This window comes from Apodemus sylvaticus, chromosome 2, assembly GCF_947179515.1.
Source record: "Apodemus sylvaticus chromosome 2, mApoSyl1.1, whole genome shotgun sequence".
Classification (NCBI taxonomy): domain Eukaryota; kingdom Metazoa; phylum Chordata; class Mammalia; order Rodentia; family Muridae; genus Apodemus; species Apodemus sylvaticus.
In genome coordinates, this window is record NC_067473.1 from 163,293,585 (window position 1) to 163,320,540 (window position 26,956).

At 48.3% G+C, this 26,956-nt stretch overlaps 1 protein-coding gene across 2 annotated transcripts in view; it reads left to right on the top strand.

Annotated features, from left to right (window-relative positions):
• The window catches only part of Cracr2a (calcium release activated channel regulator 2A), a 107,849-nt gene that overhangs the window by 65,066 nt on the left and 15,827 nt on the right, over positions 1-26,956 (top strand). For both annotated transcript variants that reach the window (XM_052174943.1, XM_052174944.1), the window contains 9 exons: positions 3,537-3,632; positions 5,584-5,771; positions 8,384-8,455; positions 11,286-11,331; positions 13,336-13,442; positions 16,494-16,827; positions 21,579-21,711; positions 26,522-26,603; positions 26,687-26,801. In XM_052174943.1, the coding sequence (XP_052030903.1) occupies positions 3,537-3,632; positions 5,584-5,771; positions 8,384-8,455; positions 11,286-11,331; positions 13,336-13,442; positions 16,494-16,827; positions 21,579-21,711; positions 26,522-26,603; positions 26,687-26,801 (1,173 nt within the window). The remainder of the gene's footprint in view (positions 1-3,536; positions 3,633-5,583; positions 5,772-8,383; positions 8,456-11,285; positions 11,332-13,335; positions 13,443-16,493; positions 16,828-21,578; positions 21,712-26,521; positions 26,604-26,686; positions 26,802-26,956) is intronic.

The following is a 26,956-nucleotide window of genomic DNA, read 5'->3' on the forward strand; positions in this document are numbered from 1 at the left end:
GGATGGATGGTGGATGGATGAATGGATGGTATGGATGGATAGATGGATGGGTGGATGGATGATGGATGGATAGATGGATGGATAGATGGATGGGTGGATGGATGGGTGGATGGATGGATGGTGGATGGATGAATGGATGATGGATGGATGATGGGTGGATAGATGGATGGGTGGATGGATAGATGGATGGGTGGATGAATGGATGATGGATGGATGATGGGTGGATAGATGGATGGGTGGATGGTTGGTGGATGGATGAATGGATGGTATGGATGGATGGATGGATAGATGGATGGGTGGATGGATAGATGGATGGATGGATGGATGGATGGATATATGGATGGATGGATAGATGGATGGGTGGATGATGGATAGATAGATGGATGGGTAGATGGATGGTATGGATAGAATGGGTAGATGGAATGGATGGGTGGGTAACTGAATGGATGGATGGATGGATAAAGAAAGATAAATCAGGGTTGTTGGATGGATCAGAGAGAAGGAGAAGAAAGGGAGAGAGAGAAAAGAAAATAGAAGAGAAAAAAGAAGGAAAAGAAGCAAGCAAGCAAGGAAATGTGTGACACATGAATTACAGAGCATACTTCTGCAGCTAAAGCAACCTGGACATTGGGCGTCACTCAGCTGACGCCTGTACCTACATAGCAGGCCCACCAAAACCCACCAGCCCACCTTACTCCCTAAACAGCAGCCCCAAAGGATGCGGTGATCAGAGATGAGGCCACTCACCCTTTCCTCTTAAAAACTGGAGAATACAATCACCAAGAAAATCCCATGTCCACCAGGAGAGAAGATGTGAAGCTCACTCCCCTGTTCCTGGCGCATCCCTATGTGTGCATCCCTGTCCCCTGTTCGTGCCCCCTCTTGCTGGTATATCCCTGTTCCCAGTGTACCTCCTGTCTGTTGCAGCCATGTTCCTGGTGTACCCCTGCTTCTAGAGCACCCTGGTTTATAGTGCACCCCTGTTCCCAACACACCCTTGTTCTCAGTGTGTTTCTATTCCCAGAGCACCCTTTCCTAGTACACCCCTGGTTTGTTCCTATAGTGTGCCCCTGTTCCTAATGTATCCCTGTTCTAGTGCACCCCATTCCTGGTGAACCCCAGTAACCAGACCCTTGCCTTTCCAGCCCTTGTTGTCACTTTAGGAGGTGAGGATTGGTGAGGCGCCTCTCCTCTACCAAGCCCAAGCTGAGTAAGATATGTGTTGGTGTATTCCACTTTTTAAAAAAGATTCAGGAGACCGTTGTCCCTTCGACTGTCCGCCCTACTCTGTGAGCGTTTAACAGAAGGCTGCTGGGCTTGGCTGCCGCCTCTTGGTGCTAAGCCCAGGCTATTGTCTCAGGCTCTTCCCTTAATCCAGATTTCAATTTTCGGCTGCTTTGGATTATCCGCATCGCTGCTCCAGTTCACATCACGGACGCCATTCACACTGCAGGGAAATCAGAATGCCTTCCGGAAATATCAGGCCAGAGCCCTTCCTGGAGGCTTGCCACTAATCCAGACCACCCCCATTGTCCTTCAGTGCTTTAAACCCTTCTGGCTCTTCCAGGGTTCAGGGAAACTGGATGTGTCTGTGGCAAACGGAAGCCACACACATCCATCAGTAGATCTAAAATAGCTTCCAACAACAGCAGTTCTACAATCTGCAATAGAAAAGTCACCTTCCCTCATCCCTGTGACAGACTGCACAGAGGGAGACAAGCTCAGGGGACATGTTGTCCCCTCTGCCCAGGTCATGTCTGTAACTGCTTCTGACAACAAAAGATGGTTACGGGCATGGGGGCTGGGAGTGAGCAGAGGTTGCAGGAAAAGGAATCAAGGACTATCATCATTTCAGACGGCCTGACTCTGTGGCTGTGTCTCCTCACGCCCTCTTCTTTCTCAGTTCTACATGTCTAGCTCAGAGAGCTCCGTGCTCGCACTTGAGCTTCTACTGTGACCAATGAAGACTCCAGGGACGACTTTGGCAGTACCACTAAGCCTTTAGGTGCTGAATTCATTGGTCTCAGAGTTAGGATAAGAAGGATACCATCTGTGACATCATAGAAAAGGTCAGATCCTCTGACCACCGTTTGGATGCTGACTGTACCTGTATAGTACATTTAACCATGAGAAAAATATGTGCTCATTTGCAATCCCCCCCCCCAACTCCAGATTGGGGGATAGCCCTTCAATGCTGCCCTGCAAGGGTTAATAGCACACTCCATGACACCTGTGGAGGATGAATGTATCAGCATGGGATTCAGACCACTTGCTGTTCCAGCCTTTTTCATGAGGTGCTTGCCCCATGTGCAGTGGCGAGTGAACTAAGTGGGTCTCTTGCTGCTAATTCTCTTCAAACAAAGGTGAGGGCAGAGACTGTCTGAGTAGACCCCATATGGCCCATCGCACAGGGTTCAGGTGTCAATGGGCACACGTCTTCCTGCATTGCCTCTGCTCTATCATCCAGACAAGAGCAGAGGAGCCAGTAGCATCACCAGAAGAGGCATGCACCTTTGAGTAAAGGTGGCCAAAGGCTGGTATGCCAGGGACAACTGTTCTGCCAGACATGGTAGCCAAGACCCCTGCAGTAGTTGCCCAGTGCAGCATCTCATAGCTGGTCCCCTCTCATGCACATCTCTTTACCATTGGCCATTCTGGAGCTGTCACTAGCTCCTGATGTGTTATTCATCTAGTATATTCAATAGCTTGTCCTTACCTTGTCATAGTGGAATGCTTCAGTCGGCAAAAGGCTGTTGGCTTCTATTCCAGAGAAATCCAGAGAAAAAAATGAAGCAACTTAGATGAACAGTGCAGGGACTCAAACCCAAATTTCCTGATGTGAAGCCTAGAAGTCTTCCACCCTGCCTGGCTCTGCTGGAAATGGCGGGTCTCTGAAACCCTGTACTATCTACGACACTAGAGTCATACACCGTCATGTCTATACCCTTGGGGCTTAGCAGCTCAGTGTAGAAAACCCCAGGCTAGGGTGTGAAGGGAAGAGCATATTGATCACAGGGCAGAGACACCATGAGGAGCATGGCCCGGGAGCCCTGAGGCTTAGTGGACAGGCAGTGATCACTCAGCTCCTCCAGGAGACGGAAGTGTGCACTGTGCCTGGAGCTGGAATGGTGTAAGGGACCAGTGAGAGCGCTTGTTCATTGTGGACTAGAATCTCCAAGTTGGAGGCTGTCTTAGTTACAGATGGAAGGCTGGCCAGTGAGTCAGACTCGGGCTCCCCTTCTCCCTGTACCGCTGCACCAGTGGCTGTCCCTTGGGGGTGGGAAAGCATGGGAGGACACTGCCACAGGCCGTGGTCACATCCACAGAAAGTTTTTTCTAGCACATCGCAGAGCACGAATTCTGTCTTGTGGATCCTCAGTGGTGGAGTGAGTGGGTCACTGAAGCCTGCGGTTTCAGGGAAAGAGTGCAAAGGGATAGTTGGCCCAGCTGGTGAAGAAGTTCGAGTGCGTGTTTACAAGGCTGGACAGTAGGGGTGCTGGGTGGAGAACCCACCATCTTCTTCTCTGGCTTGGCAGGACACAGAGAGATTCCAGGCTCGCAGTCGGGAGCTGGAAAGGAAACTGAGCGCCAAAGAACAGGAGTTGGAGCGGCTCAATCAGAAGCAGAGGAAGGTAGGTCACTGTGGAGACTTTGTGGGCCCTCAGCTCTTCCAATTCATCTCACCTCTGCCTCATGCCCTCTACCATGTGTTCACAGATTTCTAACTTGCCCAAGGAGACCTTTGTCTCTGTGTATTCATTTAAACTCCTCACAAGGTAGATGTATCAACATATGCATATAATTGCATCACTGGGGAGACTGAGGCAGGAGGATTGCAAGTTCCGGGACAGTGGAACAGTGCAACCTGGGCTTTATAATAATGAGACCCTGTCTCAAAACACTAAAAATATCTTTAAATATTTTAAGGTTTCAATTTACAACAAAAATCACAGATGGCCCCATATAAAGCCACAATAGGATGTCTAGCTTAGGAAAGTCCCTGTAGTCCCTATGAATCACCCAACCCCTAGGGATCTGGGGACAGCTTCACATAATTACACCCAAAGGAAGTAGTGGCTGCTAAACATTGAAGTTGGCTTAGGCATTCTGCAGAAGGAGGGAGTACAGAGACACTTGTGTAGTCACTGATGATTCAGGGGACTACAGACATATTTGTCCTCTTCGGCATAGCTTTAGATGCCCCACAGCTGGAAAAGGCTCTTCAAAGAGCTGCCGACATGTCTGGACAGGGTGCATGACCGTCCAGGACACAGGCTAGATGCAAACACTGGTCACTCGCGTCTCAGTGCCAGAGCAGAGAAACAGACCGTGGGGTATACTCTGCAGAGCAGCAACTGTGCCTGGCGCTATGGACACCTGGCTTGTGGTACCAAGTTGCCGGGCCAAGTACTTTGCTCAGCAGTCTCCTCAGCAAAGCAAGAGCTCACGGAGAGGAGAGGCCATGAGAGTCTCCAGTCTCCGTTTGCCAGTCCCTGGAAGGAATCCAGCCTCTGGGTGACCCAGACACTTGGCTCACCTTGGAACAAAGAAACTTATTTGTTGCAATGCGTGAACATGAGCTTGAAGACCCCTGGTTAAGGCTGGGGTAGCTGCTCCTGCTGATCGCTAAACGTCAGGTCTAGAGGTTGCAAACCCTGAGAATCACCTGCCGTCTTCCCGTCCTCTGTCCACAACAGCCTTGCCTCACTCCTCCTAAGCTTCCTCTCCCACAAGCATTACATTCATAGCAATTAAATTTATCCCTCAAATGAATGATTGCCACTCCATTTAATTACTGCACACTTGCCTGATAACACAGGAGCCTCGGGAGGCTCCCGGCATTCCTTGTTGCTATCTTTCTTGTCTTTCTCTCCTCACTGGCCACATTCATGAAACTCAATTTACTATGATCTGTTTGCCTTGGTGTGCTGCTTTGTCTGGTGAGGCTTGGAAGCTCCGCAAAGCCCACTCACCATCCAAGAAGAGAGGAAGCTCTCGAAATCCACATTTTAAAAGTCACCGTGGGGATGCAAGACAAGGCATAGACTCTGTTTGGCCTGGTTTGGTCATCTCCAAGGTCAAGGATCTCCAAGGTCAGAGGCAGTCAAGCAAAGCTGTCTCTTAGATGAATAGAACTGGACTCCTGGGGCTGAGAGAACAACGGGAAGGAATGTATTCCCTACCTGTGTCCTCCACAGGGAAGGTGGTGTTATGATGAACAAACACTTACCTGCTCTCTGGCCCCATCAAGAATCAAGGCAAAGCATGACCTTGTCTTGGAGGACAAAAGGGACTTAGATGAGGTCTCAAGCCATGGTGCCTGGGGTGGGGGTGGGGGACACAGGTAACCAGTGGAATTTTCACTACTAACAATCCTATAGAACGAGGCCACCCCAGGCCTGTCTAGCAGTCCCAGGTGGAGACAGGAAGGACAGACTGTGCTGTGAAAGTCTCTTGCCTCAGAAATGTCTACGTGGGAGTGACAGGGCAAAGCAGTGCTGACTTGGGCTTGAGGGCAGGATGGGGCCCAGCCAGCAATGGCCCTGGGCCTATCCATCCTTCCTCTCTGTCCCCTCTTTGTAGCTGGAAGGCCAGTGTGCAGCTCTTCACAGCGACAAGCATGAAACCAAGGCTGAGAACAGCAAGCTGAGACTCACCAACCAGGAGCTGGCCCGGGAATTGGAGCGCACCTCCCACCAACTGCAGGAGGCACAGCAGCAGCTGGAGACCCTCCAGAGGGAGGCCTGCGAGCTGCAGCAGGAGAAGGAGATGTGAGTCCAGCCCCAGTCACAGCAGGACGGCAGGTTGCTGTGCTGTGTGTCAGGGACCAGGATTTCCCCTTCCAGAGACCTGTTTCCTGGCCTGTGTGTGAGGTGGAGGGTTGAGATCTTTACTCCCTGAGATTTCCCTCTCCCCACTCCTTCGCTTCTTTCTCTTCCTTCTTCAACAGTCTCATTATGTAGCCCACCTTGGCCTTGACCTCTGGGGTAATAGGCATGATCACACACACACACACACACACACATACACACACACACACACACACACACACACACACACACACACACACACACACGATTGGAAACCTTCCCAAGTCTTACTTTAATTAACGAAGCCAGAGATGATCTCTGAAAGGACGGAGGCAAGGGAGCCTGGATGCACCTGTTTAGGAGCTTGGAGTGTGTTATCATGTGAAGGGTCCAAGAGAACTCTTACCCAGGGAAGCCAGGGCAGGGACAGCAAGGGTCCCGATTTATCGTCTGGAGAGTGGCATCTCAGACCAATACCACTGACAGCACCGTAAACCTTCTGACTTTTCCCCCCAAAGGGAAGTCAGGAGCTCAAAGAAGTTACATAGCTAAGATCAGCCAGGGCCCAAACCTCTCTCTCTCCTCTCTCTCTTTCTCCTTCTCTCTCAGTGTTTCTGCACATGTCATGCAATATTGCTTCAGAGCTGCTCGGACAGGAGAGGGAGGAGACAGGAAGTAAACAGACTCAATCCTTTATCAGCAAGAATTCCAAACGGGCAAAATTAATTTTCCCATTCTCTGAAGACATTGAAGGTAGAAAAGCTAGATTTGGGGATGAGATTTTTTTAAAAAAAAAAATCCCTCTTAGGCAGTGAGATAACATAGAGAGGAAGGCCAGCTAGAGGCTGTGCCTCGGAGCTGATTTTTAATTAAATTTTATTTTGAAGATAGAGTTTAAGACAAGATACAAAAGAATGACTCCCCATGAGAGGTCTGTCTCCTCCTGTGACCCCTATCTCCCGTGGATCATTTTGGAGTCTGTTATGCATGTGCAAATGCATCCTCATATACAAATACACATATAACATGCATGCACATACATATACATACACACACATAAGTAAATATACATATATACAAGTACACACATAAATACACATAAGCATGCACTGGCACACCCAAACATACACATACAGGTACACTCACACATACAACATACGCACACACATACAGATGCACACACATACATACACACACACACACACACACACACACACACTTTTCTTTAGAGGATGGCAGCCAGCCAAGCATACAGGTTTATTTTGCCTGTTTCCCTTAATAACATATTTTATAGACTGTTCATCTCTTTTCTTAAAACAAAGCCAACTGTAGCTCCCTGGGGGAAACTACAGACTTCCTACCAAGAACTGTAACAAAAATCTGCTGGCTGCTTCCCTCCCAGTCTGCTAACATCCAGGGAGAGGTGATCTCTAGTTCAGAGGTACTTAAAAGGTTAGACAGTCACATATTCAAAGACCACCATGTAAAGATACCCTTTGGTTAACACACAAAAACTATAGCTGGATATATCTACTCACGTGCATATCTGTCTGCAAAGGTCACCATAGCTGTGTTCCCTTGACAGAGAGTTGAGCATGCATTTGCATAAGTAGGCCATGTGTGTGAGCATGTGCTTGTGTGTGTGTGTGTGTGTGTGTGTGTGTGTAGCCAGAGACAGAGAAGACCCGAATAACATGAGACTTATAAACTGTTTTCTCAGTCAAATAGGAAGCCACAGCCCTCAGCTCTGCAGTGAACTGCCTTTTCTCAGCAGGAGCCAACTTTTCTGTTGTCCCTAGGGAGGGGTAGGGGCTGGGAAGGAGAGCCACCCAGTGGACACAGGACTCTTCATCAGCCCGGACCCATCGGGAGCAGGCAGGGCTGTGTATGTTGTGCTAATCAGAGCAGAGTCTTAGACAGGGGCTTAGGGACCCAGTTTGTATAATGGGAAATACACTGTTTTCCCTTAAGTTGAAATTAAATATAATTGGTAATAAAATGTGAGGAATTCACTTCTCCACAGGAGCCGGCAGAGCCGTGTTGCTTAATTAGGATTGTCTGAAGTGAACTTAGAGTTTGATTCAGTCTGTTATGGTCGTCGAGTGACTTTGTAATTATTCTGTGAAGAACAAGAAGAGAGGAAGGGCGCAGAAGATGCCTAAGGAATGACCTCTCAGGCCTTGGCGGGAGGGTCCCCAGGCTGCTGCTGCTGTCAGTTCCTCAGTGAGGACATTAAGAGGTGGCAGAGGGGTGACTCTCCTCCCAGCCCAGTGAGCACAGCCCAGTGAGCAAAGTTACAAGTTTATCAGGCTTTTGGGTGCTCTCTTTCACAGAGCCACACTGCTGGGGACACAGGAATTCTGGGGCCTTGGCAGTGAGATTGGAGAGCCACTTAGATTCCATGCCAAGGTTAAGAACACAGGCAAAGATGAGGCACAGTTAGGAACTTAAGTTTCCAGTGATGCCTGCTTCTGTTTCATTGTTTTTTCATCCCTCCCTCCCTCCCCATCCCCATCCCTTTCCCTCCCCTCCCCTTCCCTGTGGCCACCACTCACCTGACTATGTCTCCTCAGGGAAGTGTACCGAGTGACTGAAAGCCTGCAGCGGGAAAAGTCTGGCCTCCTGAAGCAGCTGGATTTCCTGAGGTGGGTCCACTGGGGATCCTGCCAGGAGGACCCAGGTTTCCCCCAGTCACCAGTGTATGGTTTGGACTGCTGAGTATTAGCCACTGGGAAATACGCAGTCACATTCACTCCAATGCCCTTCCTTCCTCTATGGTTCATTCCTCTTTGCAGCAGGCTCTGCCTCACCCTGGGTGTCTTTGTGGGACAGTTCATATCCTGGGTTGGGAAGGAGTAGGTTTGAACAGGCAGCAACCCTGAGGCAAGGCTACTGTCTCACCTTCAACAAAAGCATTGAGCCTGTCAGGCAGTGGGGGATTCTGGTATCCACCAAGCGCATGCTGTTATTAGACAAATGGAGTGATCAGCTTAACACCAAGCTGAAGTCCATGTCCAGCCGACTCTTACCTCAGCTGTGGAGTAAGCAAACGAGTCACACATAAGGCTAAAAGAACAGTTTCCCTAGTGTCTAAATCCCATTGAAATCAATTCAGAGCTCACCAGCCTGGAATGCCCCTAAGAAAGGCAAATGCAGAAGAGGGAAGGGCTGTTGGCCTCATGGGGGACAGTGATGACAGAAGGTTGGGGGTCCTCATTTTTAAAGTCCATGTGGCTTTGAACCAGACCTCCCCTGGCCGGGAAATGGAACAGTTCCTAAGTTCTACCCGACTAGAAACAAGGTCTTTGTTTTCAGGAGGCTTTAGGAAGAGAACAAGATATATAAAGGCAAGGGGTTTGTTTTTGTTTTTGTTTTTGTTTTTTTTAGTTGATTTTGTTTTTGTCTATTAACTTGTTTTTCTTCACACTATTGTACTTAGAAAAAATAATGGAGGAATAGACCAAAGAGAATGAATAGGAAAGAGTGGACAGGACACTGCCCAGTGTTCATTGCCTTTAAAGCTCTGACAGGCCAGCATCTGTGACGTTCAGACGCCCATGCCTGGGACCTTTCTGTGCTGTCACACGGTTACTACAATTCAGCAGAGACAAGGGAGGGGCCATGGCAGATTTCCCCATCAGTGAAATCACCAAGAATCCAGGAGAAAGAGAATGTGGGAGGGTGGGGGAGGGCTGAAGTGGGAGGGGTGTTGGAATGTAGAGTTCAGTAAGATGGGGATCATGGCTGGAGTGTGAAACTTGAGGATTTCCCTAACCTCTGCTCATGTCCTGCGCAGAAGATATAAACAAAACAAAAGACAACCCCGCATGTTCAGAGGCCTTCTGAATCCTCATTTGGGTTTCTGACTTGCTGCTTCTCCAGCACGAGTCTCTTTCAGGTGTGAGAACCTCCCTCCTCTGCCACTGTCACGGTTTTCCATCCGTATCCCTTCCCTAGACAGTCCCAAGGGCCTGGCTGTGTCACTGAAAACAGTAAGAGCCAGTCTTATGGTGATCTGCTGGTGGCCTACAGTCACACCCAGCAGATTACTGCGTGATGATAATTAGTTTCTGACCACTGCTGAGCCTGCCCTCCCTCTTCAGCAATATGGACTGGTTCCAGGCCACAAACTGATGCAAAGATTGCACAGAGCTGAGATGACGGAGGGGGCCGACCCTCTTGTATTGAGAGAAGAACCTTCCAGCCACTGGCGTCTCACAAAACACCCTGCATCCTCAGCCTAGTCACTTACCCACTCTGAACTTTCACTAAACCTCCATGAACGCCTACTTTCCACCTGGCTACCTGGGCTCCTGCTGCAGAAAGAACCAGAACGGGTCTGCGGAGCTTGTTCCGTGTTGCCAGCACCACTGTCTCTAACTCTGGGGATGTGGTGTGAGCTCTCAGTGCTTCTAGCAAAGGCTACACTCCGCCCCCAATCATCCCTCTTCCCATATCACCCTCCTCTATTGATCTGTTGGCTTTCCATTCGCCATGTTCTAGGCTGGCTTTCTCCCCCACAGTTCCACCCAAACTGTCCTTGCCCTTGTCACCAGTGACTTCTACTTAAAATATCAGTCCAGTGACTTCTACTTATTCAGAAATATCAGTCCATTCTCAGGGCAGCAATTTTGTTGCTGACAGTCTATGCTTAGCATGACTTCCAAGGGGAACCTCTCAACCATGATGCCACTGACCACACATCCTACCCCACCCCAACAACAACCCATGGTTTCATATCTCATTTGGGGTGAAAATCAAAGCTCTTCCTGTGGTCCAGGAGGCTATGGATAGTCAAGTCTTAACCTACCCATTACAATGCAGGAGGTACTCTTTGAGTGCCTGTGGCCACCCCTTCTCTTTCTCCAGCTCACACATTTATCACAACCAAGGCTTTGTCCTTTTCAACTCCCTTTCCCCAGACACCTGCCCAGCTCTTCTTCCCCTCCCTCAGGTCTGTGAGACACTGCCTCACCAGCCAGAGCTTCCCCCGCCATTCGGGTTGAAATGCTGGACACTCTCTGGTTCTCCTTTTCCCATGCTCTCCGTTTTAGTTTCTCAGTAGTGCTCACCCCACCCTTACGCTAGCTTCCCGAGTCCAGAACTCCGTGGTTGCTCACTCCTGCATCCTGGATGCTGAACAAAGTTTGGCAAGCAACTCCCATCCTAGGAGATCTGTGAACAAGCGTCTTGTTCATGAATGGATGAACTGGGCAGAGAAGGAGCCCATAGCAGTCACAGGGACACATGCCATTCTGCACCAAGCGACGGAGGCTGAGTGTTCCTCGAGGGACCGTGTGTGTCACAAGACGACTCAGTCTTATTCCCCTGCTGCTGAGCTGATTTACACATGAACTCTCCTCTGTCCATAGCCACCATGCTTTCTCCTGCCCCCGACTGGCTGGCTAATGGGCTAGCCCTTGATCTGTCAACAGCAGAGTCCATGTTTGAATAAATTCCCTTTGCTCTTCACAGGGAAAGGAACAAACACCTCCGGGATGAACGGGACATAACGTTCCAGGTAATTGGCCAGTGCTCTCTTGGGACTTGGGGCAGAAGGAGACAAGGCCCAGGGACCATCTGATCCATGCCGGGACTGATCAAGACTGTCCTGATACTTATGTGTCGGGTCCTTTCAGTGTGGGCAGGGTGAAGGCGTAAGATATTATGCAAGCAATAACAAGGTAGACACACACACACACACACACACACACATACACACACACACTTTTTTTTCTTGAAGGGAGATCTTTTCCTCTTGGCATGATCAGACTCAAATGCTTGGGAGAGCCACAGATTTCTTAGATGTAGGAGTGATGGTTCCATTGGGAAATGGTGCAGTTGAAATGTCATTATCACCTGAAGTCAAACGCTCAGTTTGCTCTTTCATTTAAAATTTTATCTCTTGATGAAATTCTCAAACTGTATGCTGTCAGCAAGCAAATTTACAATATACACATGGCCATTTACACAGTGCTTTTCTGTGCAGCTTTATCCCTGCTCTATACACAGCTCGTCTCCCGTGCCTGAGCACAGTGCTCCACACAAGCAATGTGACAGTCACAGGTCTCCACAGCGAGGCACATGGAAGATACTCAAGGACTCTGCGTGATCTTCCTCATTTCCTCTTTTAGAAGGGAGACGCTGGATTCTCTGAAGGGGCAGGGCAGCTCGGCAGGACTTCTAATTGTAAGATTAGCATGCTGTGAACTTGCATGTCCCTGGGGAAGGCATTGGTCACCTTCACCATGATCCCAACTCTCCCATGAGGAAAGGGACTGCCTGTCCTCTTTCTTGTTGTAAGGATTTTTGAGAAAAGAAAAAAAAGTTTTGTGTGTGTGTGTGTGCGTGCGCGCGCATCTGTATCGTGTCTCTGTGTGTGCGTGCATACCAAAACAAACAAAAAACTAGGGGAGAAGGTGGTGTGGGCTGCAGCCTTGCCTGGGCAGTACATCCGGTCAGCCTCAGAGAATTGGCGTGCCCTGAGTTAGGCTCCGCCTGACTCTGCTGCCACCTCAAGGGTCCTTGTTACACCACAGTGTCTTTGGCAGTAATCTCAGCTGCCCGTCTATGTTTACTATCAGAACAAGACTTCAGCCTGCACATGTTTGTCTCATAATAATAATGATTCTAATTGTTTTAGAAGAAATACTGATTTTCTTTTTAAATTTCGACCAAATGCCTTCGTAACCCCTTCACCTCATTTGCCTTCACCTGCCAAACTCATTTTGCTTTGAAAGAAGCAAACACCAGTAGGGAATCAAAGAAAGGGGAATAGGGCCCTATTGATGCAGAATAATATTTAAAGATTTGCCTAGATTCATTAAATCCACATCCTCAGGGGTGCTGGGGGTTCAGCAGTCCCCCCTACCTCGTTGTAGGTCCTCTGGAAGCATGGAATGGCTGAATCAAGCAGCAGTCTTCCTGTGATCTGATTGCCAATGTCTCCTGGAAGAGCTATGCCCCAGAGTCTTGGCAAATGGGAGTCTGAGCCCTGCTCCCCTCCAGTTCTGAGTTGCAGATACTTGAGCAGTTCATCCATAGCCAGCCTGATTCTACAGGGGACTGCAGAGGTCTGGGGCTAATGGGAGTGGTGGGCAGAGCTCTGGAATAACTGCCCCTCTTGGGGTCTCTAGCTCAACACCTCATGGACTTTGGTGGGAAAGGGAGGTTGGAGGCACAGGAATACAATCTAAAATACCAGGATATTTTCCCAGGTAGTAGGTATCTTTGACTTCTCTTCTGATCTCTTGCGAATGACCAGTTCCTGTGAAAAATAGCATGAGAAACCCTAGGCTCTCCATTCTGTATTCCCTCCTCTGAGGAGATTTCTGGGAAGGAGATAATGGAATATACATCGGAGGGGGCGAGGGGTGGAAAAACTGGAGAGTGGGTGACCGAACAGGAAAACCCGGCCTGCTTCTCTCATTTAGAGTCCCATCCAGAGCCTTCCCTCACTTCTGCTCAAGCAGAAGTCAAGACGGATCCACAGGAGTGGATCTCAGGGCGTTTTGTGTTTCTGCAGAAAGATAAGGCGGCCAAGGCAAACACAGCTGCTTCCAAGGCAAGCAGGAAGCAAAGATCTGGCTCGGTGATCGGCAAATATGTGGATGGCAGGGGAATTCTCAGGAGGTAAGTCATCACCCCCACCCCTCCTTTCTCTTTTCCTTCATCTCACCACCTGGGGGGTCCTCTGCACCCACATTTACTGCCCTTTTGAGGTGTGGCCCTACTGTGGAGGCCTGAGGTCAGTCTCACTCACTTGCCTTAATTCTTGGGGAGCATGGTCCTCTCTGTTGTGACATCTAAGCTGGAGGGGGACTATGCAGAGCAAACCTGGAGGGCAGACACTGTTACTGTGGCTACCCTGCTCTACTGTGGGCCTGCAGAGAGGGGCTTAAGGGTGCTGCAGAGTGACTCAGAAGGAGGGGGAGGAAGAGGAGAAATGTGAGGAGGAGGAGGAGGAGGAGGAGGAGGAGGAGGAGGAGGAGGAGGAGGAGGAGGTGGAGAAATAGGAGGAGGAGGAAGAAGAAAAAGAGAAGGAGGAGGAGATGATCAGGGAGGGAGTGATGGAAGGATGGGGGGGGGGAAGTACTCTGTTCCTTGGATTCACTTGGTTTTTCTGGAATATAATTATACTGACTGTGTGCTGAATTAAAATGTCATATAGAATCACCATTAGCTGAAATCCCTTTAGAGACAAAATTAGGGCTTGTGATTGACAGATCATTCCAATGATTCATATTTAACTGACTCGAAGACAACATGTTTCGTTGCTGCTGGAGGGCTCTGGAATTGAGTTTGAGTATGGAGAGTGTTGGCTTGCTGCTCATTCAGACTGACAAGTCTCACACACACACACACACACACACACACACACACACACATACACCTTTGTCCACATGGATGGGCACAGAGAGGTCAAGTCAGCTAAACCCTTGGGCCTCGAGATTGAGGGAGAAGATGTGCAAATTCACTCACTGAGATGTACAAACTTGAACTTGAAATATACGCAAAGTAAAAATGACTCTGAGATATAACTGGGTTGCTCAGGGAAGCCCCCAGGTCAGATCGTCATGAATTAGAACTCAATAGCTCAGTACTGAGGTTCAATCTGGAAGCTATTTCTATACTAGTATTTGTTAGCCCATTGGTTTCCCAGAACTGAATGTATTTCTGGGTTGGTTGATTCAACAGTCATTTATGGATTACCTACTCTGCACCTGACATTCTTTCAGGTTTTGTGACATTCCCTCTATGCCTGTCCACATGCAAACACTCATTTAATAGATAAGTATTGAGTGGCCACTGTTTGTGAGGTACGGTGCCAGTCACTGGAGCAGAGGTTTGCAAAATGGGCCCTTCTCTCCCTCATGAGCTTACAGCCAAACAGCGGAAATAGAAAATAATCCACTAAGCGTCAAAGTGTGCGCTCTGAATTCCAATATCGATTTTGGCAAAAGCAGCTACTCTCTCTGCTGCTGGCAGGAAGTGTTTGGTGGCAAAACAAAAAATGAGCTTAGACATGCTAAGCTGAAGCCATTACAGAGTGTCAACAGTGCTTGAGATGTTCCCAAATAAAACGCTTTTCCCAAGAAGTGTTTCATTGCAGGGCATACTTAAAGGGTTGTTTCTTTTTTCTAGTTGGAAAAAACTTTTGAGAAAACATGTAGCGTGTATGTTCATGTGTGTGTGTATGTGTGTGTGTGTGTTTATGTTCATGTTACATATAAAACATCTAAAAATGGCCAGGGATACTGTGTTCTCAAACAGATAGTAAGTCTTGGTAGCATACATAGGAAGAGTGATATGAAGAAGCCAGCTGGCTTTTATTTAACCTGTTTCCTAAGGGAAAGGTACTTGGATTGCTACAAATCTTCTTCTCTTTATCCAAACTAATTCACATTGTTGAAAAGAAACAGTGTCTTTAATTTGTCCTTCAGAATCACAGCTAGCTTGAACAGTGATAGGTTCACTCTGGTAAACCCTGTTATTACACACACCTTCCTATTATTTCTCATAGGGATAACAAATACTAGAAGCCAGGGGCAAGACTAATGGTGCTTCTCTTACGTGCACTGTTCTCTTACGTGCACTGTTCTGTTTTCCTTGATTCGATCCCTTTTCCCTTTGACCTTGCCATCTTGCTGGCGAGTAAGTGTACACATGAGTGTGTGTGTGTGTGTGTTCATAAGGTCATGCCTGTCTCATCTGAAATGCTCTCAGCTTGAACTATTCACTGAGATTCCCGTGGTTCTGGAGATCTGTGCAGACTTTGCTCTCTGAACCCTTGGAAAATACAGCCTGTACTTCACCCTATGTCCCAACTGCGGAGTCTCTTCCACCTCCTACTGGCCTCTTTGGTTAAAGCATCCAAATGCTTCCAGAAGCAAGTCTTTGAAGCCACCTGCTCCTCCCTCTATTTCAGGAGCACAGAGAGGGAGAGGAAGGAAGGGGGTGGTGGTAGATGTGCCTTCTGACCCAAGCCCATTCATGATCTGTCTCTGAGTCAAGGGACATCTGTCATGGGTAGGAGGAGGACCCCCACAGCACCTGTACCCCAATGTTGCTGAGGGATGCTGTGTGGACAGGTGTTGTGTGAGTGTGTACTGTGTGTACGTGTGCGTGTGCGTGTGCATGTGTGTATGTGTGTGCTATTTATTATGAATTGTCTTATATATGAATAGACTAAGCAGATGGACCATGTTTTGTGGAGAGGAAAGTGAGAGGTAAGGAACTGATGTCCTTCTGTAAGGATATGCAGTAAATGAGGGTGCGGGGTAGGAGCAGAGCCCAATCTGAGTATCCGCCCAGAGTCCTGTAACATCTCTAACCCCGCACGATCCTTTCTTCACTGCCTTCTCCTTCGTTGCCTACACTGGTTCTCAAGAGTATATTTGTGTTGCTCGTTGCCTTGGCCCTCCTCTAAGTCCAACACCACACGTACTGATAATGGTCCTGGTCAGCATCTCCATCACTGGCCGTGGTGGTGGCAGTGGCAGCCACAGCAGCAGGCAGCCCTTCTTAGGCTGCCAAAACCATGAGCTGAATGATGGGTCTGTCATCTCCTCTTCCCTGGAGCTTTCTCCAGTGCTGCCTGCGGGCGAGCATCCCTCCACTTCCGTATTAATATGTCTTCATTTCCTCCCCCCCCCCATCTTCCTCCCTACCCTATCCTGATAGCCAGTCAGAGGAGGAGGAAGATGTCTTCGGCACTCTGAGGAGGAGAAGCTCTGTGGGCCTGAGTGCATATCTCCAGGCCGAGGAGGAACTGGGGACCGGGGAGCCAGGGACTGGGGTTCTCCGTCGCCATACACTACGAAGAATCATCTCCATTGAGGAAGATCCCCTGCCTCAGCTCCTGGAAGGAGGCTTTGAGAAGCCACTGAGCAGATGTCCAGAAGAGGAGGAGGTCTCTGATCAGGGAGCCGAAGGGCAAAGCGCGGCAGCACCAGTCTTGGACCTCATTCCTACCTCTCCCCGAGGGCAGCCTGTTGGAAAAGAGACCCTCTACAAGGTAACGTCCAGGCAACACTGCTGAGATCCGCCCCCTTGACTTTGAGCCCAGGAGCCCCAAAGGACAGGCAGAAAGCCAGCTGGGGGATTTACCATGTTCTGTGTCCCAAAAGTCACCTTCCCCTCCTTACATCTTCCAGGCTGAGCATCGTGGAGACTCGTAAGTGCCAATAAGTCCTCCTTATTAATTCCCATTCCCCCATATTATACACTATGTCTTCGAACTTGAAGCATTTATTGAATGCCTACTGGATTCAGTGTCTGCTAAGACCCATTACAAGTGGTCATTTGGTACAACTCTGTCTAGAGTACCTGTCATCGTCTTCCTCTTAATCTCAGTTGGTTACTCTGCCACTCCCCGGTGTCCTGTGTCCTCTTCCCTCCATGATGTTTCTGTACCCACCCCTCTCCTTGCTCAGATTTTCCTCTGACTTCTGTAAGGAGAGCAGGTCAAAGGTCATGGCACGTGATTCCTATTACCAAATGCTCCCCCAAAGGGTGATACCTATTTGCCTTATGGGAACTGTGTCCCTCTGCTGGTTTGTGACTTAAACTTTGAAATAGGCCATTCATCCTCTGGCATCTGCCCTAGTCTTCCAAAATGGCTCTAGAAAGTCCATGGCAGTAATGCAAGGGGCATCTCCCTTGGGCCTCCCCTCTCCAAATACCTTCAAGACACAGGCCTACACTCCCTTTCAGTAGGCAGAGATGGCTCCATATCAAAGTCATTCCAAGATCACCCAGTAACCTAACATGCGACCAAAAGGTCTGTAGAGTCAGGCTGAGAGAAGGAGGCCGTGGCTCCTGACAGAGATGTTTTCCCCACTGCCAGGAGGAAAAGTAGGAGCCCAAAGGGGAGAAGCTGGGACAGCCTGCCTCTCTGCTGGGCTCTTAGCGTAAGAGTGTCTAGCACACACCTCAAAAACTGTGTGCTCTGTAATTGCTCTTCTCTTACAGAGTACCCCACTACCCCCGCCATGTTTCCTCACAAGGCTCTGAGGCCATTTTGATACAACAGCAGAGAGAATAAAGAGGGTCAGTTGTGTGGAAGACCTCCATGAGGCAGTGAGGCAGAGACAGTATCACCCTCCTGGAGAGTATCTGGGAATAAGAATCAAGTGTCATGACCTTTGAACCCACATTTCTACTGCCAGTGACAAATGAAAGCTGTAAGTGCTCTTTAGAATAGAAAAACATTTTCCCAAAGGTCACCAGAGGGACATAAACTATATTATGATAATTTAGTACAATATTACATACCTGCTTTAAAAAAAATCATGGTTCAGCCAGGCATGGTAGTGCACCCCTGTAATCCCAGCACTTGGGAGGCAGAGGCAGGTGGATTTCTGAGTTCAAGGCCAGCCTGGTCTACAGAGTGAGTTCCAGGACAGCCAGGGCTACACAGAGAAACCCTGTCTAGAAAAAAACCAAAAAAAAAAAAAAAAAAAGCCAAAAAAATCATGGTTCGAAATAATCCTTAGTGACTCAGGGATTTGTATTGTTATTGAATAATTATGATAAATATAAAATTATTTATGTCTGTGTGTAATTCTCAAATCCACTTAAATAAAACATTTTCTCATAAAGCCATAAAAGACTGAAAAATGCATAAAATGTGAATAGTGACTATCTCGGACTATAAAGAATGTTAGCTTATCTCCCTACAGCTATATATTTCTCAAGTTTAAAAATTAAAATATATCACCTTAATTTTTTTAATATTTTATGTGTGTATTGTATAGACACACACACACCACAGTACTCATGCACAGTACTCACGCCTCACAAGAGTCAGTTCCCTTCTTCTGCTGAGGGAGGTCTGGGGACAGAATGTGAGTTGTCAGTCTTGGTAGTAGGCAGGTGCCTTTATTACTGAGCCATCTTGCCAGCGCAGAATATATCACTTTTTGTTTGGAGGTTTCGTTTTCTGGTTTGGGTTCTAAGTGTTGTTAATTGCTTGTTTATTTGTCTGTCTACTCTGTGGTACTGAAGGACAGAAATTCGCAGCCTTATACATGGGGAGAGGGGAGGCAAACCTTTTATGACTTAGATACACCCTCACCCCTGCTTTATAAGCATGTGGGGGGGGCTAGAGAAATGACAACATATGTCCTACATCCCATGCATGTCCCTACAATCCATCTGCCACCTGACAGATGACTGTCCTCCAGAGAGGAAAACAGGCAGAGGCATCTCCCTGCCCTTACAGGTTAAGCTGCCTCCAGCTGGGCCATTCCTGACACTGTAGGCTGGTGCCTGAAAAGCTGAGTTCTTCCCAGGGAAGGGACAAGGTAGCCTTGGGGCCGAAAGCCCAGCAGCACGCTGCAGTCAGAGCCACAACCTCCATCTCTGTCACTTGCACCTAGGGTTTCACATTCCCACCTCTTACTATGTCTGCTCTCCATATTTAAACAAATGACAGTTGGAGGCACTGGACAAGAGTCATGCCAAAGTCAGGTCCCTGCGTGTGCAATGGTTTATCTTAAATTCTCGTTGTTGACCTTAAATTGTCTCCTAAGAACTGTGTCTCTCCCTGAAAGTCTGTTAGTGGCTTTGTTCCAAAACTCAAGTACTACTAATATCAGCTGTACTTCCTTATAGTATTTGCTCAACTGGAGAAGCTAATTCTCTCAAATCCACTTTTAAATCTACTTCAAAGAGTCCACCCACCTCTGATCAGTAGTGCTGAGCTTGAAGGTGAGGTGTGTGATCAGACAGCACTCTGGAAGAAATGGATGCCTGTGGGAGATGGCCCTCACACCATCTCCTGCTAAATCCATGTCCTGGAAAAAGTCCAGTGGTCCAGGGCTGGCAGTCCCAGGCTGATGGCAGGCCTGTTCTGCTTATTCCCTGGGGCTTGAGGAGCAGAGCAATGTGTAGTGGCCTCAGGAGGAATCCACCTGCCTGAGTGGAAGGGTGTCCTAATTTTGATTCTCAGTTGCTGTGATAAAAACACTAACCAAAACCAATTGGGGTGAAGAAAGGATTTATTTTTTCTTACAAATTCCAGTTCACCTCACAATTCTGTCTATCACTGAAGGAAGTCAAGACAGGAACTCAAGGCAGGAACCTGTAGGCAGGATCCTGAAGGGAGGAACCTGAAGGCAGGAACTGAAGCAGACACCATGAAAAGATGCTGCTTACTGGCATTCTCTCCATGACTTGCCCAACTTGCTTTTCTTTATACAACCTAGGACCACCTGTCCAGGGGTGGTACTGTCCACAGTGGACTGGGCCCTCTCATATCAATCATTAATCAAGAACTTGTCTACAGGCCAATCTGATAGAGGCAGTTCCTCAATGATTCTGTCTCTCCAAGTGGCCTCGCCTGTGTCAAGTGGACGAGAACTAACTAGCACAAGAGTGGAAAAAGTCACTACCTGGCAGATGACGGTGTCACAACTGAAGCTAAAGAGAGGACACAGGGCCATGTGCAGAGACTCAGGAGAGCCTCTATTCCACCCAGAGGCTACATCCCTGTTTGTGACTTCTCCCGGTGGCACATGAACATGAATAACTAGTTACTGTAGACAGGGAACCTATGTCAGAGTAGAGACATGATTGCATCCTGTGAGACTGGGGTTACTTACAAGAACATGGGTGACTAACTCAAAGGTAGCTGTATCACCAACTAGCCCACCCCAGCATGGGTGACAGTTCCAGAATACTCTACTCCCAAAGCTTCCTGTTCAGCTCACAGGTACCTCCTTCAGACCAGTGGACTCTGTTTAGGTAACCTTTGGAAGAAGCCTTGTGAATCTTGTTTGAAGCTTCCTGAGTCTAATGAAGCTCCCTCCTCCATCCTGGAGGGGATGTTTCAAGTCAAAGGAGCTACACAATAGTGCACAGCCCTATAGATGTCTTCTGGATCTCTTTTTTTCCTCCCTTCAGAAGACTGCCTTGTGGTCCTAGTTACTTCTCTGTTGCTGTAATAAACACTGTGACCAGAAGCAACTTGGGAAGGAAAGGGTTTTTTTCAGCATACAGCTCACAGTCATGAAGGGAAGTCAGGGAAAGAAGTCAAGGCAGGAACCAGAAAGCAGGAACTGAAGCAGAGGCCATGGGAAAATGCTGTTTCCTGGTTATCTTTCCATGGCTTGCTCAACCTGCTTTCTTATACCACCCAAGATCCCCCTGTCCAGGGATGGCACCATTCACGGTGGACTGAGCCCTCCAAAAACAATCATTGATAAAAAAAAAAATGCCCTACAGACATTCTCATGGAGACAGATTCTCTATGTCCAGTCAGCAAAAAAACAAACAAAAGACAAACAACCAAAAAAAAATCCATGCCAAACTAAACAAGAAAGCAATAAATAACAACAAGAAGAAAAAAACCTGTCCTCTCTGCCCATATAGTGAATTCTGCCTTCTCTCTTAGCCCCTCCTTTCTGGACCCCTGCACCCTTCTCATTATTAACCTTAATGCTCTGAGAATACCACACTCCCAGCAACTGGTCCCATGCCTGGCCCATCCACTCCGCCAGCCAGGGCCCACCTGCCGGTCCTAGAGCCCCATCAGGTATGAGCGCACATGAAAGGCTGCCATTTCTCCTAACCGCCTCTTGCTTGTGCCAGAAGGAACCCTAGGCACCAAAACAGTGCTGGCTTCATTCTGAGGCAGAAGTGTGCTTCCTGGTGCTGGGGCCTCAGTAGACGACCACCCCCCACCCCCACCAGCAATAATAAAAGGCAACCCAGCAGCAGAAGGGGCCATTCCCAACAGATGACCAGACTGTCTTCTATCCACAGGAGGAAAGGGTTCCCTCGACTCCTGACCGGCTCTTTAAGATCGTGTTTGTGGGTGACTCTGCTGTAGGGAAGACATCCTTCCTGAGGAGGCTCTGTGAGGCCCGCTTCTCTCCGGGCATGGCGGCCACTGTGGGTGAGTTCTCTGTTCAGGGAGGGAATGAAGGGCTGATGGGTGGAGCAGTGGAACTGGCTGAGCAGAAGAGGGCTAGGAGGAGTCCATCTCTCCGGACACAGTTGAGCTACTAAGCTCATGGTGTGTGGGAGGAGTGGGGTGGGAGAGGAGGTTGGGGAGGGAGGGGGTGGGTGGGTATTAGGGAGTTGAGGTTGACAAAGGTGACTTTGAGGTCTTTGGTCTTCTTTATGAGACCTGACCCAGGTTATGTTACTTCTGCCTCACATAAGAAAAACTGTATATAAATGCATGAATACAAGCATGAATTGTGTGTGTGTGTGTGTGTGTGTGTGTGTGTGTGTGTGTGTGTGTGTGTGTGAAACATGCATACACATGATGTACTGGCTGGTTTTGTGTGTCAACTTGACACAGGCTAGAATTATCACAGAGAAAAGAGCTTCAGTTGGGAAAGTGCCTCCATGAGATCCAACTGTGGGGCATTTTCTCAATTAGTGATCAAGGGGGAAGGTCTCCTTATGGGTGGTGCCATCCCTGGGCTGGTATTCTTGGGTTCTATAAGAGAGCAGGCTGAGCAAGCCAGGGGAAGCAAGCCAGTAAGAAACATCCCTCCATGGCCTCTGCATCAGCTCCTGCTTCCTGACCTGCTTGAGTTCCAGTTCTGACTTTCTTTTGTGATGAACAGCAATGCAAAAGTGTAAGCTCAATAAACCCTTTCCTCCCCAACTTGCTTCTTGGTCATGATGTTGTGAAGGAATAGAAACCCTGACTAAGACACCTGACAACACATAAAAAAGTCAGAAGACCTTTGGGAGGTTTGGGGGTCAGACTCAGGTTGTCAGCCAAGTCCTTTTACCACGGATCTATCCCACCAGCTCTCTGCTCCAGTTTCAATCAACAGGGCCCTGAACCTTTGTGCTTCCCCAGATATGATGGGAACTCCCCCAGAGCCATGCCCTGCCACTCTTCCTTCCCTATGGGCCGCTCCTGCCTGCTTTGTCCTTAGGCCTGTGGGTGCATGCGGACTTGTATCTGCTGGGAGTCGTCATCGGGAACTAGCTGTAGGAACGTTGAAATGATCGTGGCTGAATGTGTTCCCACTTAGGGATAATATTTTGTTCAAAGAGGCTTATGATTGTTCCGTCCAGATCTGCACATGGCATTGGGGTGCGTGGCGGGCTCAAGGGCACGTTAACCTCTCAGCTTCCACCAAACTGACTTGCTCAGCAAGAGATGAGGTGTGACTGGTTGCTGAGCTTCTTTATTGAACTGAGGAGCCAACTAGACTTGTCAATGGAGTATTACAATCTGAGGATTGACCTGGACCATATATATATATATATATATATATATATACCTGCCATTGTCACCAGTCTTCACGTGGCGATCAGCTGATAGATTGAGAAACTGAGGTCCAGAGAGATGAGGAGCCCTATCCTTGTGTCCTCTAGTGTACACCAGCCTCTGTGGGCTTGCTTATATGCTTCTGCAGCTGCCTGTTTGATGCTGCAAAAAGAAATGCCCTTCAAGGCCAGTGGGGACTTGTACCAAGCTCACCACAGCACAGAGCACATCTGTCCAGCCCTCTGTCTACCCGGCTCCCTGCAAAGTAAAGACCTTGTCCATCTTCTAGCAAGCAACCATGAAGGCAGAGATGGCTTGCTGGAGACAGCGAGATCAGCTGCCCCAGAAATGTCCACTTCCCTCTCCCAGTTTTCCAAGCCAGCAAGAGAAAGCTCTGTTCTTGGGACTTCAGGCTCCTTGAGTGGTTTCAAGGCTGGCCCTGCCGGTGCAATATCCACAGCTGGTTGCTCAAAAAGTAGTGAGAACGCAGGAAAGAGGACTTCTCCAAAGGGAAGGATAACCCTCCCTCTCATGCTTTGAACTAAGATGAAAACCTGCCCCCAATTCAGCAGCTAGTCCTTGTCATCTGTTTTGATGGGCACACATGGCCATGGGCTGCCTAGGAAGCTGGTGCTCCTCGTCAGGATGCTGGAAATGGAGGGAGGAGCCTCATGATAGCTGCGAGCCCAGGGATGGAAGGAACCTTGATTGCATTTCCTCATCCATGGTATGCGCGCACATGTGTGTGCGTGCGCGGCATGTATGTGCATGCATGTATCTTCAAAGGCATGCAAATTATAACCCTCATGGATATCTTGAGGACACTGAAGGAAGGGCACATATATAAAAATATAGTAAAAGCATTCTACTGTTTTTCCAATCCCAGATGAATCTCTTCCTGTCTCTGGCCCTGTCTATGAAGCAAAGGGCCTGAGGTGACCTTTAACACATCATGCCTCTTTCGGTAACTGCCAAGTATCTCCTGCCTTTACCCAGACGTCTGACCCTTGCTCTGCTCCCTGCAGGGTAAGAACCCCCTGGGTCTTTGTGATGCCTTCAAGTTTTGCAACCAGGAGCCATAAATAATAAGGCTTTCAGAGACATTTTTTTGCATTTTTGAGCGTTCTTAAGATCACAGGACAGAGAAAGATCTATGAAAGGGGTCTCCAAGCCCTGACAAGAGGTCCACGTCTATCCTGGGATAGTTGTGAATATAGCCCAACACCAAATTGTAAGCTTTCTTAAAACATTACCCTAGTGTGTGTGTGTGTGTGTGTGTGTGTGTGTGTGTGTGTGTGTGTGATTGATGTATATGTGTGTGTAACACATTGTACATACCCCATTGTATTTAATGTATGGATGGCCTGAGATAATTATTTGTCTTACAATATGACTCAGAGAAGCCATAAGGTTAGACAATCCTAGAAGAACCTGTGTTGAGATTTTCAGCTCTGACAGCTGCTGGGAGTTCAGAGAGCATGTCACTAGCCTGCTCCCGCCCCTCTGGGGAGTCCTGCCCAGGAAGGGTCACATACCTGGAGGGATGATCATCAGGAATCCTAGACTCTCCTGGGGTGAATACTGCCTTTGTCCCACTCTCCCACTTCCTCCCTGCTCCTTCCACTACAACTCCTCCCCTCCTCCCTCTGCTCCTCCTCCTTTGTTCTCCTCTTTAAACTCCTCCTCTACACACCTTTGGGTTATCAGATAGGAATATTTTAATGTTCTTCAACAATTTAAGTATGCTTCAACCTCTCAGTATGTTTAAATTTGTTAGGGACATTTTGAAAGTAGTGTCACCAAAAGAGAATGAGAGGGTACTGGGGTCCTGCCCTGACATTTGTTTAGGTACTGAGGTGGGAGCACAGGACAAAGGGCAAAGACTGATGACCTCTAGCTATTAACTCTCTCTCACTGTTCTGGAGGCCAGAAGCTGGTATCTTCTAGCAATTTAACTCTCTCTTGCTATTCTGGGGCCAGAAGTCAGGTGGCTTCTGGAAATTAACTCTCTTTTGCTCTCCTGAGGCCAAAGACTTAACGACTTCTGGCAATTGACACTGGCTAATAGCAGCAGGGGATTAAGAAAAGAAACTTAAGTTACTTGTGCTCTTTATTCTTTGACTCAGGGGCCAGCTGACCAGGTGAGAGGCTCAGAATTTGTTTATTCTTCATGAGTCAGAGAAAAGGCAGGGGGGGGGGAGAGAAAGGAAAGAGAGAGAGAGAGAGAGAGAGAGAGAGAGAGAGAGAGAGAGAGAGAGAGAGAGAAAGAAAGGAAGGAAGGAAGGAAGGAAGGAAGGAAGGAAGAAAGAAAGAGAAAAGAAAAGAGAAAAGAGAGAAAGAAAGAAAGAAGGAAAGAAAGAAAGAAAGAAGGAAAGAAGGAAAGAAAGAGGCAGGCACTTTCACAATCACACACTCACAAGCAGAAAATGGCTGCATTGAGCCTTTATTTTTGCTTCCAATTTTTTTTATAGCTTTTCAGACTAAAGTCTTCCATATAAGAAAAAAAATACCCCATAGATAAAATGTTAACACGGGAGTTACAGAAGAATGTAGATTATAAGTTCAAAGCTGCGTTTATTCTATAAGCTCATTATACGTTTAAAGCAATTGTTTGACATGACCTAGGCCGATCAGAGTGCACACCTGTGGCCTCATCCTTGGACCTGACCTAGAATGAATGTTCTTGATCATTAATGTGTTCAGAGCCTGTGTTCTTTTCCTGGTGTAATTAGTCGGTGACACATGAAGCTTTGCAGAGCTCTGTCTGCAGCTCTTATCCTATAGGGGAATTGAGAATACTTGTATCAATTTAGAAGCTCTATAAAATCATTATCAGGAATTAGGAAATCATCAATCCGTCTAAACAGCATTACTACATGAAAGTACATCTTCATATTACCTCTGCAGGGAAACTTCCCAGTAGGGTGGGTAAATGCCCAGGAAATGGTTAAACTACAGAATAGAGGCAGGTAAGGCGTATCAGTAGTGAGAAGCAATCCTTGGAAAAAGTCTCTGGGGTTTTGCCTCTCAGAGCACACCTGTCACAGCCAAGCAAAATGGCGGGCCACCTTCTGAAAAGTTACTTGCTTGCCATGGCCTTTCCTAGATGACCTCTGTAAAGAGGGCTAAGCTACAGAGGAAGGCGGGATTTAACCAACGTGTCATTATCCCAAGCAGGGAGTCATCTCTCACTGCATGTTGCCTTTGTGTGGGGGCCATGGCATGATTTCATCCAGTGTCCTAGAGGTGCCTGACAGTACAGCAAGGAGCCCACAGCAAAGACAGGCTTGGTGACGTCATTAAGCCTCAAGTCAGAGACAAGACCAGAACTCCGGCCTCATGCCTCCCAGGGCAGGGCTCAATCCATCTCTGCCATAGATAGTTCCAGACAGGGAGGCATCGTCTCCTGACGTGGAACAGAGGGCGCCCATGACCAATGCAGCTCTCACAGGACTGTTTCCCCTTGCAGGCATCGACTACCGAGTGAAGACAGTCACTGTGGACAATGCGCAGGTGGCCCTGCAGCTGTGGGACACTGCTGGGCAGGAGAGGTGAGGAGCTGCATTCGCAGGTCCCAGGCTAGCCCAGGTCCCCCAAAGAAAGCACACCCCTGACAGTGGCTCTCCCACGGCAGATATCGCTGTATCAGTCAACAGTTCTTCAGAAAGGCCGATGGTGTGGTTGTTATGTACGACCTCACAGCCAAGCAGTCCTTCCTGTCGATCCGCCAGTGGCTGAGCAGCGTGGAGGTGAGTCTCTCTCGTCTGTCCCCTGACTTTCCCTTCTGGCCCTCTGTACACCTACAACTTCACCCCAGGCCCGCCGGCCCATCCAGGTTCTTCCTCCCCTTTGACCCTGATATCTGACTTTTTCCACCCAAATCTGCCCCTCTTCAGCATCTCTC